This window comes from Fusarium venenatum (assembly GCF_020744135.1).
Source record: "Fusarium venenatum strain MPI-CAGE-CH-0201 chromosome Unknown EDB82scaffold_3, whole genome shotgun sequence".
NCBI lineage: Eukaryota > Fungi > Ascomycota > Sordariomycetes > Hypocreales > Nectriaceae > Fusarium > Fusarium venenatum.
Window position 1 is genome coordinate 5,037,354 of NW_027072131.1, and position 14,613 is coordinate 5,051,966.

The 14,613-nt window shown below is 48.1% G+C and overlaps 3 protein-coding genes across 3 annotated transcripts; 1 reads left to right on the forward strand and 2 right to left on the reverse strand.

The window, feature by feature from the left end:
* Positions 1-123: 123 nt before the first annotated feature.
* Positions 124-6,050, reverse strand: EDB82DRAFT_527468 (1,3-beta-glucan synthase component-domain-containing protein; the record flags this gene model as incomplete). Its single annotated transcript, XM_025728100.1, has 3 exons — positions 124-466; positions 515-5,797; positions 5,848-6,050. 3 exons carry the CDS (start codon positions 6,048-6,050, stop codon positions 124-126), a joined length of 5,829 nt encoding a protein of 1,942 aa, XP_025582501.1.
* Positions 6,051-10,463: 4,413 nt separating this feature from the next.
* On the forward strand, positions 10,464-13,217 carry EDB82DRAFT_252113 (SprT-like family-domain-containing protein). The gene has a single exon (XM_025728103.2). It carries the CDS (start codon positions 10,648-10,650, stop codon positions 12,766-12,768), a length of 2,121 nt encoding a protein of 706 aa, XP_025582504.1. The 5' UTR covers positions 10,464-10,647; the 3' UTR covers positions 12,769-13,217.
* A 98-nt stretch (positions 13,218-13,315) lies between these two features.
* Positions 13,316-14,200, reverse strand: EDB82DRAFT_252080 (uncharacterized protein). The gene is made up of 3 exons (XM_025728104.2): positions 13,982-14,200; positions 13,704-13,919; positions 13,316-13,652 (listed from the first exon to the last, which is right to left on the reverse strand). Exons 1-3 carry the CDS (start codon positions 14,056-14,058, stop codon positions 13,358-13,360), a joined length of 588 nt encoding a protein of 195 aa, XP_025582505.1. The 5' UTR covers positions 14,059-14,200; the 3' UTR covers positions 13,316-13,357.
* Positions 14,201-14,613: the final 413 nt, after the last annotated feature.

Genomic DNA, 14,613 nt, shown 5'->3' on the forward strand with positions numbered 1-14,613 from the left:
AAAACGAAAACGAAAAAACAAAAACTTGACATTTTAATAACTTGTTCTGTGCATAAAGACAGAGCGCCAGTACACTGTTGGAGGTGTTTCCAAAAAGAGAGGCCCTGTTCTCGCCATTTTCGCTTAGAATAGCTTGATCTTGCCGGTCGCCGATGCTGCGACGCGCTTGCTACCAGTCATTGTGAGGCCAGGGCCAGTATATTTGGGATCTTTGATACCAGTGACCGAGGTACTGTTTGTGTTGTTATGATCAAGATAGTTTGGCTGCACAAGTCCCTCCAGAGGAATCATCTTCTCAATAGTCTTGCTGAGTGATTCACCCATGAGTTTACCAACTACGGCAGGTCCAGCAACGAGAGCAATGAACACGACCAGGAGGGTAAAATAGAGGATGGCATAACGGATCACACGTCTTCGTCTAAGCTTAGACTGTTTCATCGAGTAGATAGGAGGTCGAATTTGTCGACTGAAAACTGTTAGTATCATTGATGGGGACGGAATGGGGCATACATACCTGGGACGGAGCCAGAACAACATCATGGAGTGAAGCATGTCAACCTTGGGGATCAAGATGACGGGCGCCATAAAAAAGAGCAGCCAGTGGCCCAAAACGAAATCGGCAGAGAACATGGACAGCTCAGTAATCTTGCAAAGGAACTCACGAGCAGGCTGAGAGATTGTGTGCCATCCCATCGAGTACCACTTTCCGCTCCAGAAGGCAATGTTAGAAGCATCGCCCTTGAATTCGCGAGTGAGACATGTCGAAACAATCAACTTGACAAAGAAACGCTGGATCGAAATCACAGCAATCATACCGGCCACAGTGCGTGTAAAGTTGAAGCTCTCCAGAACGAACATGCCCACGAAGGAAATCAGAAGGAAGATTACTGCAGTGGCATGAGCAATAGCGGCGAGAACACTACCAAACTTCTTGCAACACATGCCGAGGAGAGGTCCCATACAACAGGCCATGCCGAACATAGCAGCTAAGACGCCGGCATTGACGGCAACAGGCGCAAAAGCTATAACAAGCAGCCGCATTAGCGATTGAGTGGGCTGGATCTTATTCCTGTTCGATGGATTGTTCGCTGGCGTAACACCGGTTTGAGCATTGACAAAAAGGTACGGTAATATTGTCACGACAGCGAGCATCAACGGCGAGAAAATCTCACTAAAGAAGATGTTGGCGAAAGGGGCTCGAGGAACATCAGCTGATGCTTTGGCAGATGGATCTCCAAGTGTCTTGCGTTTGTAACCAGTAAGACGAGTTCGAGAAAGACGACAGTACGAGATCCAAGATGAAGCGTGGCTGCGGGAATTACCACGCGACAACCAACGAAGGTAATCTCGGTAATCGATGAAAAAGTCTGTCCAGGCAAATTGATGGGGGTTGTAAAGGAAGGGCGAAATAGTCAGCGCAAGAAGGGTGATCCAAAAGTAGATCAGGACGCCCTTCCAGACTGTCAGGGTTGCAAACAAAAGCATCATGAGCAAACGAGCGCCGAAGTAAATAGCTGGTCCAGCGAATCGTGAGTACAAGACACCAAAAGGAATTCGTGCTGTGGCGAAACCACGACCTGTACCAATATATCGCGCACCACCGAATGAAATATTCTGCTGTACAGAGTTCGCATAGATCTGACAGACGAAAACTTCGAACATGAGCGACAAAGAGCAGAATTGCTTCATCAATCGAACGAAAGCACGCCAAATGCCACGTTCCGAAAGTTCCTGGACGATAAGGGGAATGAAAGAGAGGAACAGAACGAAAAGAATAGACACGATACATCGGTAAATCCAGTCCGTAAGTGCATCAGTGTTGGCGCAGCCGGTAGGATAAAGAGGATCGGTGATGGGAACGTTTCGGTTGTACTCGCAGGGGATTGTCTCATAACGGAGAGCTCCAAGGTTGACCATAGTAATCATGAACATCTGTACTGAAAACATAATGAACATGTTGTTCAAGTGGAAACCAGGATGGGCGTAGTAGAACGACAAGAACCGATCCAGAGGCAGTTGAGTACCCAGGTAGTAGTACTCGCGCGACAAGAATTGTTCACCCATACCAGTACCAATCTTGGTTGTGAAGTTGAGAACAGAGCCAAATCCCAAATCACGACCTTTACCACATTGGAAGTATTCACATTGCTTGATACGCCCTCCACGGAGGAGAGCAGTCATACCAGCGTAAATATCTTCGTTCAAGTGAAGACCCTTCTGGGCCTTGGAAACACCACCACGAGTTGTCATGAAGATACCGTTCAGGAAATCGGGATGTCCGTAATGAAGCTTGCCACCAATCTGTGCCATAGTTCGAGCGAAGAGTGTACCAAAGGTTTGTTCCTTTCCAGCGGCGATATCACCCAGAATACCAATATTCTCGGAGAAAATATACTCACGGGCACCCAAAATAGCCACAGGTGCAGAGACATCATTCTTGACACCAGGAGTATAAGGAGAAACATTGTCGGTCTTCATCTCCTCGAACTCAGCGAGAACACTGCGGATTTTGAGACACTCTTCCAGATAGTTGTCTTGGTTGGCATCGATGAGCTGGATGTATTCGCCACGGTAGAAGATAATAGAGTGGTTCTGGTTGTCAGACTTGCCGTCACCGAGAATGGGGTTGCCAGAAAGCTGGACGCGGAACTTAGGACGTCGCATGCCGTTCTCCATGATTTCAGAGTGACCATCAATAAGAACCGAATACAAGCGAGGCTCTTCGCCTTCGGCAACTGGAGGCTCTTCATCAAGATAAGCAATCTGGAGGTCAGGATAAGCGCGAAGCAAGAATTCGGCGTTTTCCATCTCCTCCTTCTTGAACTTCGAGAATCTCTGCATAGAAACGACAATCTTGAATTTGCGACGGGCCATACGCTCAAGCTCGCGCTCAAGCTTGTCAGTGTTGCCACCGAACATCTGCACAACCTCGGGGTTTTCGACGCGGTACAAAAGTTTGATAGCACGACTGTAGTTCATGAAGCCAGAGATAGTACGGTACAGAGTCTGAAAACGAAGAGAGGCCCAGATACGGGTACGCAGGGTATACTCAGGCGCAGAAGATTTAAATCCAATGCAGTAAAAGGGCAAATCATCGATCTTGGTCTTGGCGGTGTTCTTCTCATCCTTGTCGGTTTCTCCATTCATCTGAGAGGTCTCATCAGCCAGAATCTTGGTGTCTTTGACAAAGCAGTCCCATTCATGAGGGTGAAGTTGCTTCAAGTATTCCAAAAGCGTAACACGAGAGTAAGGTTCATCTTCCCGAATAATTTCACGAAGCGAGAGAAGAATCTTCTCGCTGTAGTGTGGAATCATGACAGTGAATGTGGGCATGTTGTCGACAGGCAAAGGCTCCGGGATAGGTGTAGACAGAGATTGGGCAAAGAATGAGATTCGACGCTCGGCTTCACTGTAAGCAGGGAAATATTCGGTCTTGAAGGAATGATCTTCCTGGGAAATGAAGAAGGTCGGGGCTCGCAGAGTTCGCTTACCCTCCTGCTCGGAAGGAACTTGGTGGTACAACAGCTTCTGAACATGCTCGATAGCCAAGAGATGCTCACGATACATGGAGATGACGATGGCGTTCCAAACTTGAGAAATGAGAACCTTTGGTTTGTACTTAATCTCCATGTCCGTCGTGGCAAGGATCTTGGAGTAGACACGCTTGGGAAGACGGGAGAATACGTTTCTCCAAGGCGTCAAGATGGAAGATCCAATGTAGAAGGACCGGGCAACCGAGAAAACAGTGTTCAGAAGAACATACCATAGATACGTATCCAAAAAGAAAAAGATGACATCTGTGAATGCCATCAAGGCCAGAACAATTGTTGGGTGCCATCTGCAAAGCTGATTCCCGAGGAGAAGGCTGTCTCCTTGACATGAGTCGACGTTCATGATATTCAAGTATCGAATGGGATCACGGAAGGACAGAATCAAGTAGATGTAAGAGACACCCATCTTGACGCCAAAGACAACGGCCCAGAGTCCATACGACATTGCCATATCGTTGCCGCGGAGCGTGGGCCAACTGGCAGTGAAGGTTTGACTGGCAACATACTTCCTGTTGTTCGTAGACAGGTAACTGCCAAAAAGGCCGCCCAGTGGCATGATGGAAAAGAAGAGGAAGGTAATCAAAGCAATGACAAAGTGAACAATACCAATGGCTGTGTCAATCTTCTTCCCACCAATGCCTTCAAGAAAGAAAACCTTGATACCAGGAGCAATGTTTAGTACCAAGATAAAGATCAGGAAAAAGAGCTTCTTGGTAAGATGCTGAGCACCAGCCCATCGTCGGGGTACATATGCCCACTCCGCGAGAGTAGCAAGAACCTGAATGAGAGAAGCAATAGCGCCACCAAAGCCAACGATAGAGAACTGCTTGGCTGTTGACGGAGACTGGTTAAGCTGCTGTTCGTATTTGGGACCGACAAGGATACTTGGGGCATTGTGGGACGTATAGAACCAGAACATGGTCAAATGAATGATCCAGATACGGTTGAAGTTAACCAGGAGATGGAACCATGAACGCGATTCGCGGTAAGTCTTGAAGAAACACTTCTTCCAGTTCACATCCTTAAGCTTGACGTATCGCTCGGCAGGTGGTACATCCACAAGTTTACTCTTATCGTGGAGGACGAGGCGATCGATACCCTCAGGATACCAGAAAAGCTGGTTACAATCATCATAACCAATGATGTTCTTGTGGTCACGCTCGCGGCGAACGTACACACCATCAGAGATCTCGTAACCTTGGTCTCTCAAATATTGGTAAAGAGGAGTAATAACGTTGTTGAGGAATGTGAACTCCTCCACCGGCTCAACGAGAGCCTGACATGCAGGAGAGTTAAGGTAATCGTCCGCACACTTGAAGATGAAACACAAGCACTCGGGCATAAAGCGAACCTGATTGGCTTCACCCCAGCAGAGCAGATACAAGGCGATTTGACGGATACGGTCATGCTGCGACATCTTGTTCATGCGGGTCTTCCAGCGATACTCGGCAGCCTCCAAGCTGTCATCTCCTTCGAGATCCTGTAGGGTTTCGGCTTCGCTGGCCTCGGGGTCCTTCTTCTTCTTCTTGTTGCCCTTCTTCTTCCTGCCTTTACCAAGACCGTTGGCAAATCCGACGGCATCGTCAAGGTCCAGGTGGGCGGCGAAGTACCACTTGCGGAAGTTGGCGTTATCACCGCCAATGTAATCAGCGTGAAGGGAGAGCAGAGCCTGATTTGGTGTCATTCGAGAGGCTCGAGAGTCGAGGAGGATCATCAGATGGTCGTAGACGTTCCGCATGCTATCTCGTTGGAAGCCGAATTTGGAACACAGATCAAGAAAGATGTCCTCGATCTCCTCCTTCGACAACGGAATCTGTGCATCCGAGGTCCAGGCAGGATAAGGCTCCCGGGAGCGTTGGCCAGGAGGTAGAGCATTGCCGTAATCCATGCCAAAGTTGGGGGTTGATGCGCCGGAAGAGCGGTTTCCCCCGTAGGAAATTTGTGAGGAGGGAGGTCTATAACCACGTTGCCCATCGTTATAGCTGTTGTAACGTTCATCCCCGCGGCCGTAGTAATCCATCTCGGCAGCGCGAGCCATATCCGATCTCATAGTGAAGTCGCTAAAGGTTTCAGAATCCTCTTCGGAGCCTTGACGGGCACCCTGTCCCTGGTACCCACGATCATAGTCTTGGTCGTAGTAGCCGCCCTGCCCATTATCATAGTAACCATCTTGATACTGGTCGTGGCCGTCGTAGTAGCCTCCGTCATTTTGATAAGGGTTGTTGGCATCGGCGTTGTAATAACCGCTGCGAGAAGTTAGCCAGGTCTACACAGGTGATCAGGCTGCAATACTCACGATTCATCATAATACCCATCGTTGTTGTTGTTGTTGTTATTCGAGTTAGGGTTATGACCGCGGTTATCATGGCCTTGGTCGTAGTATTGATCGTCTTGATAGTAGGAGTCCGTGTTTCCGCCTTGCTGTTGGTTACCTCCCTGAGGAGGGCCGTAGCCATCATCGTAGTGGTCGCGCTGACCACCACCTGGATATCCCGACATGTTGAGTTGATTAGATTATCTGTAAGGATGGATGATTAGTCGCGGTCTCTCATAGCTAGTAACTGAGTCGTGTTTGATCCGTAGCTGCGGTACAACTGACTGTGATTAGACGCTGTGAACTCACCTAGAGATATACATGTGGGTGATCAACGAGCGTGATTGATTCAAGATCAGGCGGAAGAACAAGCGTGACCGGCACTGCAAGATGTGATCGTCAAAAAGCGTCGAATGGCTGAGGGAGAAATGACTTTGGTCGGAACGGCCAAAGAAAAGGATGTAATTCAGCGTCGATTCCGGTTCAAAAAAGACAAATCAGTCACAACAAAATGATTCACCGGCTTGGATTGTCTCGATCGTAGAGAAAAGGGCGAGACAAAGCGATTTGGCGAAGCCGTAAAACGAGTGTCGGCAATGCGTAATGCAAAGAATAGCAAAGGGGAAAGATGAGGGTTGGTTTTTGGTGGTTTGAGTTCCAACCCGCACGGGCAGGGAGAGAAACGCTACTTGTCTCGGCGCCGGGTTATCCAGGGCGAAGGTCAGGGGTGTGAGAGCTACAGTTTTAGGTGTGGCTGTAAGATACCAAGGGGGTGTCCACTTGGGGTGGGATCAATCGAGAGACATTTCCAATGGATGTTCTGTATTGAAAGCTCCCTCGTGCTTGTGTGTAAAAGAAACAGGCAACAGAAGCGATGGAAAAGTTAATGTGGGAATGTTGAAGAAGAAGAAAAAGAAGAAGAAAAAAATAGTCAAAAAGATGGCTTGTTTATGTTTTGATTGAGCCACGCAAACATGAAGTATGTAGACCAGACGTGGGAGTGGAAAATGAAAGGGAGGGAGCGATGCATGAATTCAAACCCAAAAACAAGTACACACAACCAGAGAAGGGAGACTTTAGCACATTAGCACCTTAGTACAGCAGGCGGGTCGCAAAGATAACAGGGACTAGAAAAGGACCTGACGAAATTATTGGAGCTCTCTAAGGTTATTTGCTCACCAAGGCTGATCTGACATTTCTATTGACCACTCAGTACTGGTTTTTATGCGACGCACGAGGTCATTAGCCTCCAGCCGTTGCTGGAGCTTCTGGATTCACAAGCCGTGATAGCCGCTAAGCCCGAAACTCGCAGCGGCCAGACCGCTGAAACTCAATTCGGTTTATCAACGAAACGATACAACCGTCCATCTGTCTCGCACCAACAATAAGCATTTCTCATCATGATGTGTTGTTCCAACCAGTGGGTTGTCCGGGCCGTTTCCAGGTCCGCCTCCTTTCGTTCCTTGTTTTGCTCCTGCTGGCCCCATCCATCCCATCCCATCTCTGGCTCCCAGAAACCCACGCCCGCGACTCCCAGCGCGGGCCAGGGGCGTCGACAAGGAGCGGCAGGGGATACAGCTTCTAATTGGGTGTCGTAGGCGGGTGGTTGGGTCCTTGTCTCCGAAAGTGGCTGGCCAGATTAAGTTCTCCTGCAGTAAGACGAGTACCACGGATTGCTCGGATAGAAATACTGCTGTCATTCAACAGCCCCCGTCAGTACTCGCTAGGTACTCAAAAGTCAGTTCCTCAGCTGGTATTGTCATGCTAACATTATGCACCCAGGCTAGGGGGGCAGTCTCCACGCGGCGCCTTAGACACAGATTTATGAGGCGGAGCCTTGGACAAGCTTGTAGTCTCCAAGTACCGTTCTCACAGTCAGCCACGCGTCCACCGCTATTGGCACGGAGTGATTCTTCTCACGGGCCGGATACTGGTGCGAATCGGGCTGCTCGACGAAGCCTCCACTGGGGGGCGGCGACGCCCCTGAACGGCGCATCCGATTTCACAACAGACAATCTCTTCTACAGCCCAGAACTACGATGGATGATGCGAATGGGACAAACATAGGCACCTCAGTTATCCAGGTGTAGCATGGTGTAAGTTTCGTTGCGTTACAGTGGCATTAGATAGAGGTTGCAGTGGTCATTGTGAAAGCAAGATCAATTGTGGCTGAGCTATGTCCAGTACTGTCACTGATTTAAATACGATATCCAAGGTTAAAAAAAAACGCGTTGAGCAATGTATTTCCCATGTGTCTCTGAAAGCTTCCATGGCTCTCAGGTTTGAGGTTGGTTACAGGCTCGATATCAGCCTGTCTACACGTGTCTGTGGCCCTGCAAGCTGCCGGCTCCCGCCCACGGCTGCGGCCATAGCCGTAGGCAGCTGTTGGCGAGGACTTCGAGAAGCTTCAGCTGGTTCGTCAGATCGTGAAGCGTGGAGTAATAATTAAGCTGTTGCGTAACCTTGTCCTCGAAATGCGCATGCATGCTCCCCTAGTGACTTTGATGTGGCATGGACGGTCGGTCAAGAAACCTAGTCCTGCCCTTATCTTTTACGTTGTATATCACAACTTGGCAACTAATATCCTATACCTATGGTATTGGTAGACTTGTGGAGTCTATCTTTTCCTGGTTACTGTCACCAACATGTTAATCTTGACTGTAATTGTTTCAGCCCTGATATCTCAATGTAATCTCGATTGTGAATCGGTGACTGCAGAGTCAGGAGAGGGTGCCATCTACCAAGCAAGCTAGACGAAATATAGTGGGAGAGCAGTACCCAATTATGCAGGAACAGATCATGCATCTTACATTCTCGTATTGGGAGACTGAATCCTTCATGAGATAAACATCAACAGGAGCTTCCGTAAAAAGGAGCCGACAGCAACAAGACCAATTAGTGCAGCACATGCTGTGCAAATACTTACACATACGAAGAGAGAGGAAAAGGCGCAGCCACGTCCTTGTCCATCATGACAATAGTAGCATGCGCCAGCATCCATTATTAAATCGATGACGACGCTGTACGCGGCCTGTGTATTGCAGTGCTCCAAACATTAGTTTTCCAGCAAGGTTATCCCTGTTCGTTTCAGACACGATCATCGATCCTCCCAACGTTACCCATCCAAAGTTGTGGTTCCTCGTCAATTTTTTCATCTCTCCATTTCCATAGGTGGTACTAAAACATTGACTTTGTAATTTAGCTCAATCTTCTATCCTAAATATGGCTCAGCGGCTCAGTAGTGTGCCACGCTAAGAAGACACTCTTCTTGACACGACTGGTTTGAAGTTGAGAAATGATTGGGAAGCGGGTTGAGGGATTCCATATTCGTGTTATCGGATAAGCTGGTAAAACGCCACCCGTCAATTGGCAGCGGCTGGTGTCTAAACCGACTGGCTAACTGGGCAAAGTCTTGCGGATGGCTGGGTCTTGTCTTGTGAGAGTGGTTTTATTCTATGTCAACACCATATTGTGATTTGCTTGCAGCATCAAACGATAAGCAATGTCGATCCCAGCTGTAATATACCGAATAAAACAGTCAATGGCAATGAAGATCTGTCAACAGCCGATGGATGATCGCTCAGACTGCAGCTTGTTCATTACCGGACTGACCAGGGGAACTGATTGTAAATCATGGATAGCAGCTAGTAGGTAGCAGAAAGACGGCCTCCTAAGTCTTAAGGTATAAAAATAAGTAGTGTAAAAACTATAGCCAAAAGAGCATAAGCTGATCTACTAATTTCGTCTATTATACTTCCAGCGGCCAATTTTTCTGATACCCTGAGGAGCAGTCAGCTAGACTAGTCAGTTAGCCACCTCCTTTTTCATCATGTTAAGCCCCAATTCCCACACCCAAGTATGGAGTCACTTCGATTATTTTAGGCTTTCAATGTTGTCTTTGGCTCGGGCTTATTTCACCTTACTGCCTTCTGTTAGGAACAACTAAATCCACAGTGCTAAGCTACGGAGATAATGCTCAATGATAAAAAATCGTACGTCATTCGTTCGAGTGTTTGAAATGATATCGACAGTTCCCCGTAATCGAAATGCAGCAAATGCATACTGTGCGTGTTATATACATGTAATGGCCAAGACGTTACAACTCTGTTTAGGGGCGACGTGCAAATTCTTACCCTATTCCTGTTTTTAGGAGAAATGGACCTGTCCGCCAAGGAAACCCCTTACAAGCGAGCACCAAAAATAATCATGCCAATACCTAGCACCTACATTTGTATTTCCCGTCTTCCGGCCCGGATTTTGTCATCCCCGATGTCAGCGCTGTTACTTTTAGTCGATTCGACCAGCAATACCTCATATGGGAATCAGCAGTGCTTTTCCGTAACCTCAGTACCAAATCGTCACTGTAAAGAACGTTGTCGCAATTTTTCATCTATATCCAGCACAAGTCCGTAGAGTTTCTGTCGTGAACCTATGCCTCACCTGACTCCATCTCTTGAGTCCGATGTAGTCACGTGTGATAGCGATAGGCACCACATTCCAAGTCCGTGTTGCTCTGCCAACGGTGTGTCTTTACTTTGTTCCATGACTTCGCAGAACAATACATAGAAAACATTATCTGCCAATGTCCGCCGGCATCCAAGCTAAGCCCTTTTATGCCATCGACACTTTTGTTTCCAGGTCACCGCATGCCTACACCTTTATCTTTTAACTGGAAGTGCATGTCGATACGTCCGCGTGCCTTTAACAATTTCAAGAAATACACATACGTTCATCATTTGTCATAATTTAAGCATTGTGTCTCACGACTCCTGCAAACTTACAATGGCGAGACTGGCTGAAGCTCATTCCTCTAGTGATGATGACTTTCCCGACCTCAAGATACTACTCCAGAAACCGAGCACCAGAGCAACGAAGAAGGTGACCAAGCCAACAGGCCCAGCCACCACAGCCCGTACTTCCAAGGGCACTACCAATTCCGAAGCCAGACGTGTGCGACGTCTGGGGGAATCCAAGCAACCAACAGCTAATCCTCTTTTCCAAAAATGGATGTCGAGAGAGAAAGAGAACGCGAGGGGACGAAGAAGTAAGACAACTTCTGAGAAGCCGTCTCGAGAAACAGCCCCAACTGGCAGCTTTTCTTCTGGTTCTAGGAAGAATATGAGCTCGAGCTCTGGCTCTGGCTCAGAAGAAGACAACGTCACGCCACAGTTTCGCCAGCAGCCTAGCAGGGGGAGGAACAGAAGGATTATAGAAGATTCTGACGACAGTGATGATGACAGCGAAAAGAGCTCTGGTTCTGAGAACGAGACAGTGTTGACGAGAGTACGGCGACTTCAAAGCACAAGGACAAGTACAGTGACAGTACCCAATATAAGCGCCAAAACCCAAACCTCAAAATTTAACTTGAATACCAAGTCCAAAGCCCTAGCATTCGCACGGGAGATCGACAGTGAAGCCGACACTGAAGAAGATCATGAAGAGAAAGATGTCGAGGAACCGAGCGTCTATCAAACCGCGGATGAGGCTTCCGATAGTGCCTCTGAACTTCACTGGCTGAACGATTCTCCTGAAGTTCCAACGAGAAAGGGGACAGGGCAGCCCAACAATCCACCATCAAGAGTTACCGGTACAAGTGATCGTGTGTTATCGATTAAGAACGTTCCGACTCTGTTGCCAAAAGCACCTCATGGTGTTGCAGATGCTAGCAACAGCAAAATACGCGGCGTCACCAAGAAGCCTATATCAGGTGGGGAGGTTTCTTCATCTCGGAAGACCAGCCAAAGTAATCAACGAGACACTTCGGGCACCAGCACAGCATCAGATCTTGCAGACACCCTTTCCAAACTACGACTTGAACTCGAAGATTTTTCAGATGAAGATAGTAAAGTGTCCAGCAAGGACCAGTTCACCACCCCTCCTAGTACTCCCCCAAGAGCTGCCAACCCCAATGGTCTTGTCTCTCCAAGCAAAAAGATCGTCATACCTAGGACACCTCATCATCCAAGTACGGACGATTTTTGGAACCAAGATCTGGTCAATGATTGGAATGACCAGCACTCGCCACGCAAGCTTATGCTCCCTCCTGCCACAAAGAGCCCTAAGAAGGCGAGCCCTAAGAAGGACCCCAAAAAGGAGGCCAAGAAATCCTTCGCCGCTAGAAAACACGCGCTAGCTGAGAGTTTCTTGCTCGAGCTGGACTGTAAGATCACTCAAGGTAGAATTGCCGAGCTTGCTGGGTCCACGGGTGGTGTAAAGCTTGTGTGGACGAAGACACTCAACACCACAGCTGGCCGAGCAGGCTGGCGGCGCGAGACTATTCGAACCACACGGAAGGCTGACGGCGAGCAAATATCTGTGACGTATAAGCATCACGCCTCGATTGAACTCGCTGAAAAGGTCATTGATGATGAGCATCGTCTTCTCAATGTGATGGCCCACGAATTCTGCCACCTTGCCAACTTCATGGTCAGTGGTATTACAACAAATCCTCACGGTCGTGAGTTCAAAGTTTGGGCGGCAAAGTGTTCGGCCGTATTTGGTGACCGTGGTATCGAGGTGACAACGAAGCACAGCTACGATATCGACTTCAAGTACGTGTGGGAATGTGACGAGTGCGCAACTGAGTTCAAAAGGCACTCCAAAAGCATTGACCCGAAACGACACCGATGCGGTAGCTGCAAAGGATTGCTGAAACAGACGAGACCGACTCCCAGAGGAGCGGCAGCAGGGAAAGTCCCGAGCCGATACCAGGCGTTCGTCAAGGAGCAGATGGCTGTTGTTAGAGGGGAGAACCCCGGTTGTCCGCAAAAGGTTGTGATGAAGCTTATTGCGGAGAAATGGGCGAAGCAGGAAGGTAAATCTGGAGGCCAAGGTCCCAGCAAATCGGGAGTTGAAAGCATTGCTGAAACGCTGGTTGATCTGACGATTGAGGGTGAAGCATAGATAAGCGCATGTTAGATTGATACCCATACGCACAGTATTCTACATGATATAACGGCACAGGCGGCCATTAACAAATTCTCTGCGACTTGTAGTAGCATATCGCATCTGGCTCTTTATGGCATAACTGGTTTTTGTCTTACTATATACTTCCTGATCAAATCTTCTTCCCAAAACGAACGTTCTTTCCGCTATGGGCTACCCTGTATCATGACAAGTAACCAATGTTGTATGGTAACAAATGTTTTATTTTAGGCGAGCATATGTCTTCATCGTCTTTGATCTGGAAGACGATGGTCAGGTATAGTTGGACAAATTTAGTTCAATAAATCCCATGTTGGAACTAAAACAGCCCAGGACGCCAACACAGGTAGTATGAGAAATCATACCTTAGTAGTCAAAATCGCGGTCATGTGCGAGTCATGATATCGTGGCTTCTCCATTATCTATACAATCGTTGTATTCGTTCACTTATCAATCCAGAAAGAAAATATCATCAATCGTGGTAGTCATCCCAGAATATCCTAGTTCCTCTGGCTTTATATACTGCCTCGACAAGAATGCGCACTCACTTGGTCACATTCCCTCGCATTTAGGCACCAAAGAGGCCCCAGTCCTTGATCTTGAAAGTCTCCCAAATTTTGGCCGAGTACTCGACGGCATCACCAATTAGCTTACCCTGGCGTCCCAGCTCAAGGTCAACTTCCGACTCGTCGTATTCTCCCTTAATGTGCGGCACGTTAATGGTGATAAGAATGTCCGTCTTCTCCTTCTCTAATCGTAATAGCGTCAAGATGATAGCAGTGAAGTCGGGCGCAGAGGTTGTGTCGCGGGACTTGCTAACGTGAGGGGTCTGTGTGGAAATGAGCGTGTAGGCGGGTGTGCCACTGGACAAAGTCAGTTATCTTTCTTTCTTCTGAGTAATCCAATGGGCGTACTTTAATCTGGTAAACTCGGTCTCGGCAGTGTTCCAGATCTTGACGGTATCAATGTCTGATCCAACCATATCTTCGAGATGGGTCGTCATAGCACGGCCGTCAACCTCGGGGCCTGAGCCAGAGCCTCCGACACGCTCGGTAATATCAAATATGATGCTGGTGAAACCATCTTGGTCGATCCAAACTTCCTGGTTATCAGGCACTTGTCGCAACTTGCTGCAAATGCAGAGAATCAGCACAAGAACAAGCTCTAGGCGCAAAGAAGATTCACTACGAACCTGACATCGGCGAACTTAGCGGGCAGATCGCAAGTGATTGCACCGCCGTAGAGAGGTGTGCTGACGAATTCGGGCATTTCGATAAAGCGAGAACGGTTGTCGGAGGGTTTGTCGCAAACTTGATGGGGATGGGTGATCTTGAAATGTGTGGGCAGCTGGGTTTTGAATCAGGTGTCAATAGCAAAGTATCTTGTTGGGTTCGTAAGCAGGATCAACTTTGATGCAAACCGTGGCTCGCACGTATTAAACCAGCAAATCTTGGCAATGAGTGTCACCAGGAAGGAAGAAAGAAAGAAAATGGGCGCCTGAAAGTGGGCGACCAGCGATACCAGGCAGATAGATCATGGGCCCGTATGTATTATTATGCTTGCCTTACAGCAACCCGTTTAGCTTGTATTTGGAGGGGCTGAGGTGACCCCGCTGCGAGAGGGATGACGTAAAAACCAAGACCCAAAAGCTTCACTTCCTTTCCAGTGAAGCTATAGAGAATACCAGCTTTCAGCCTCGTAGAAAGACCTTTGTTAAGCTTAAAAAAATCCAAAAATCCAAAAGGATTACTGGGCGACATGCAATGATGCTCTAGAATTTATCCAAAAGTAAATTATCAAAAATTCGAACCTAGAGATTCTAGA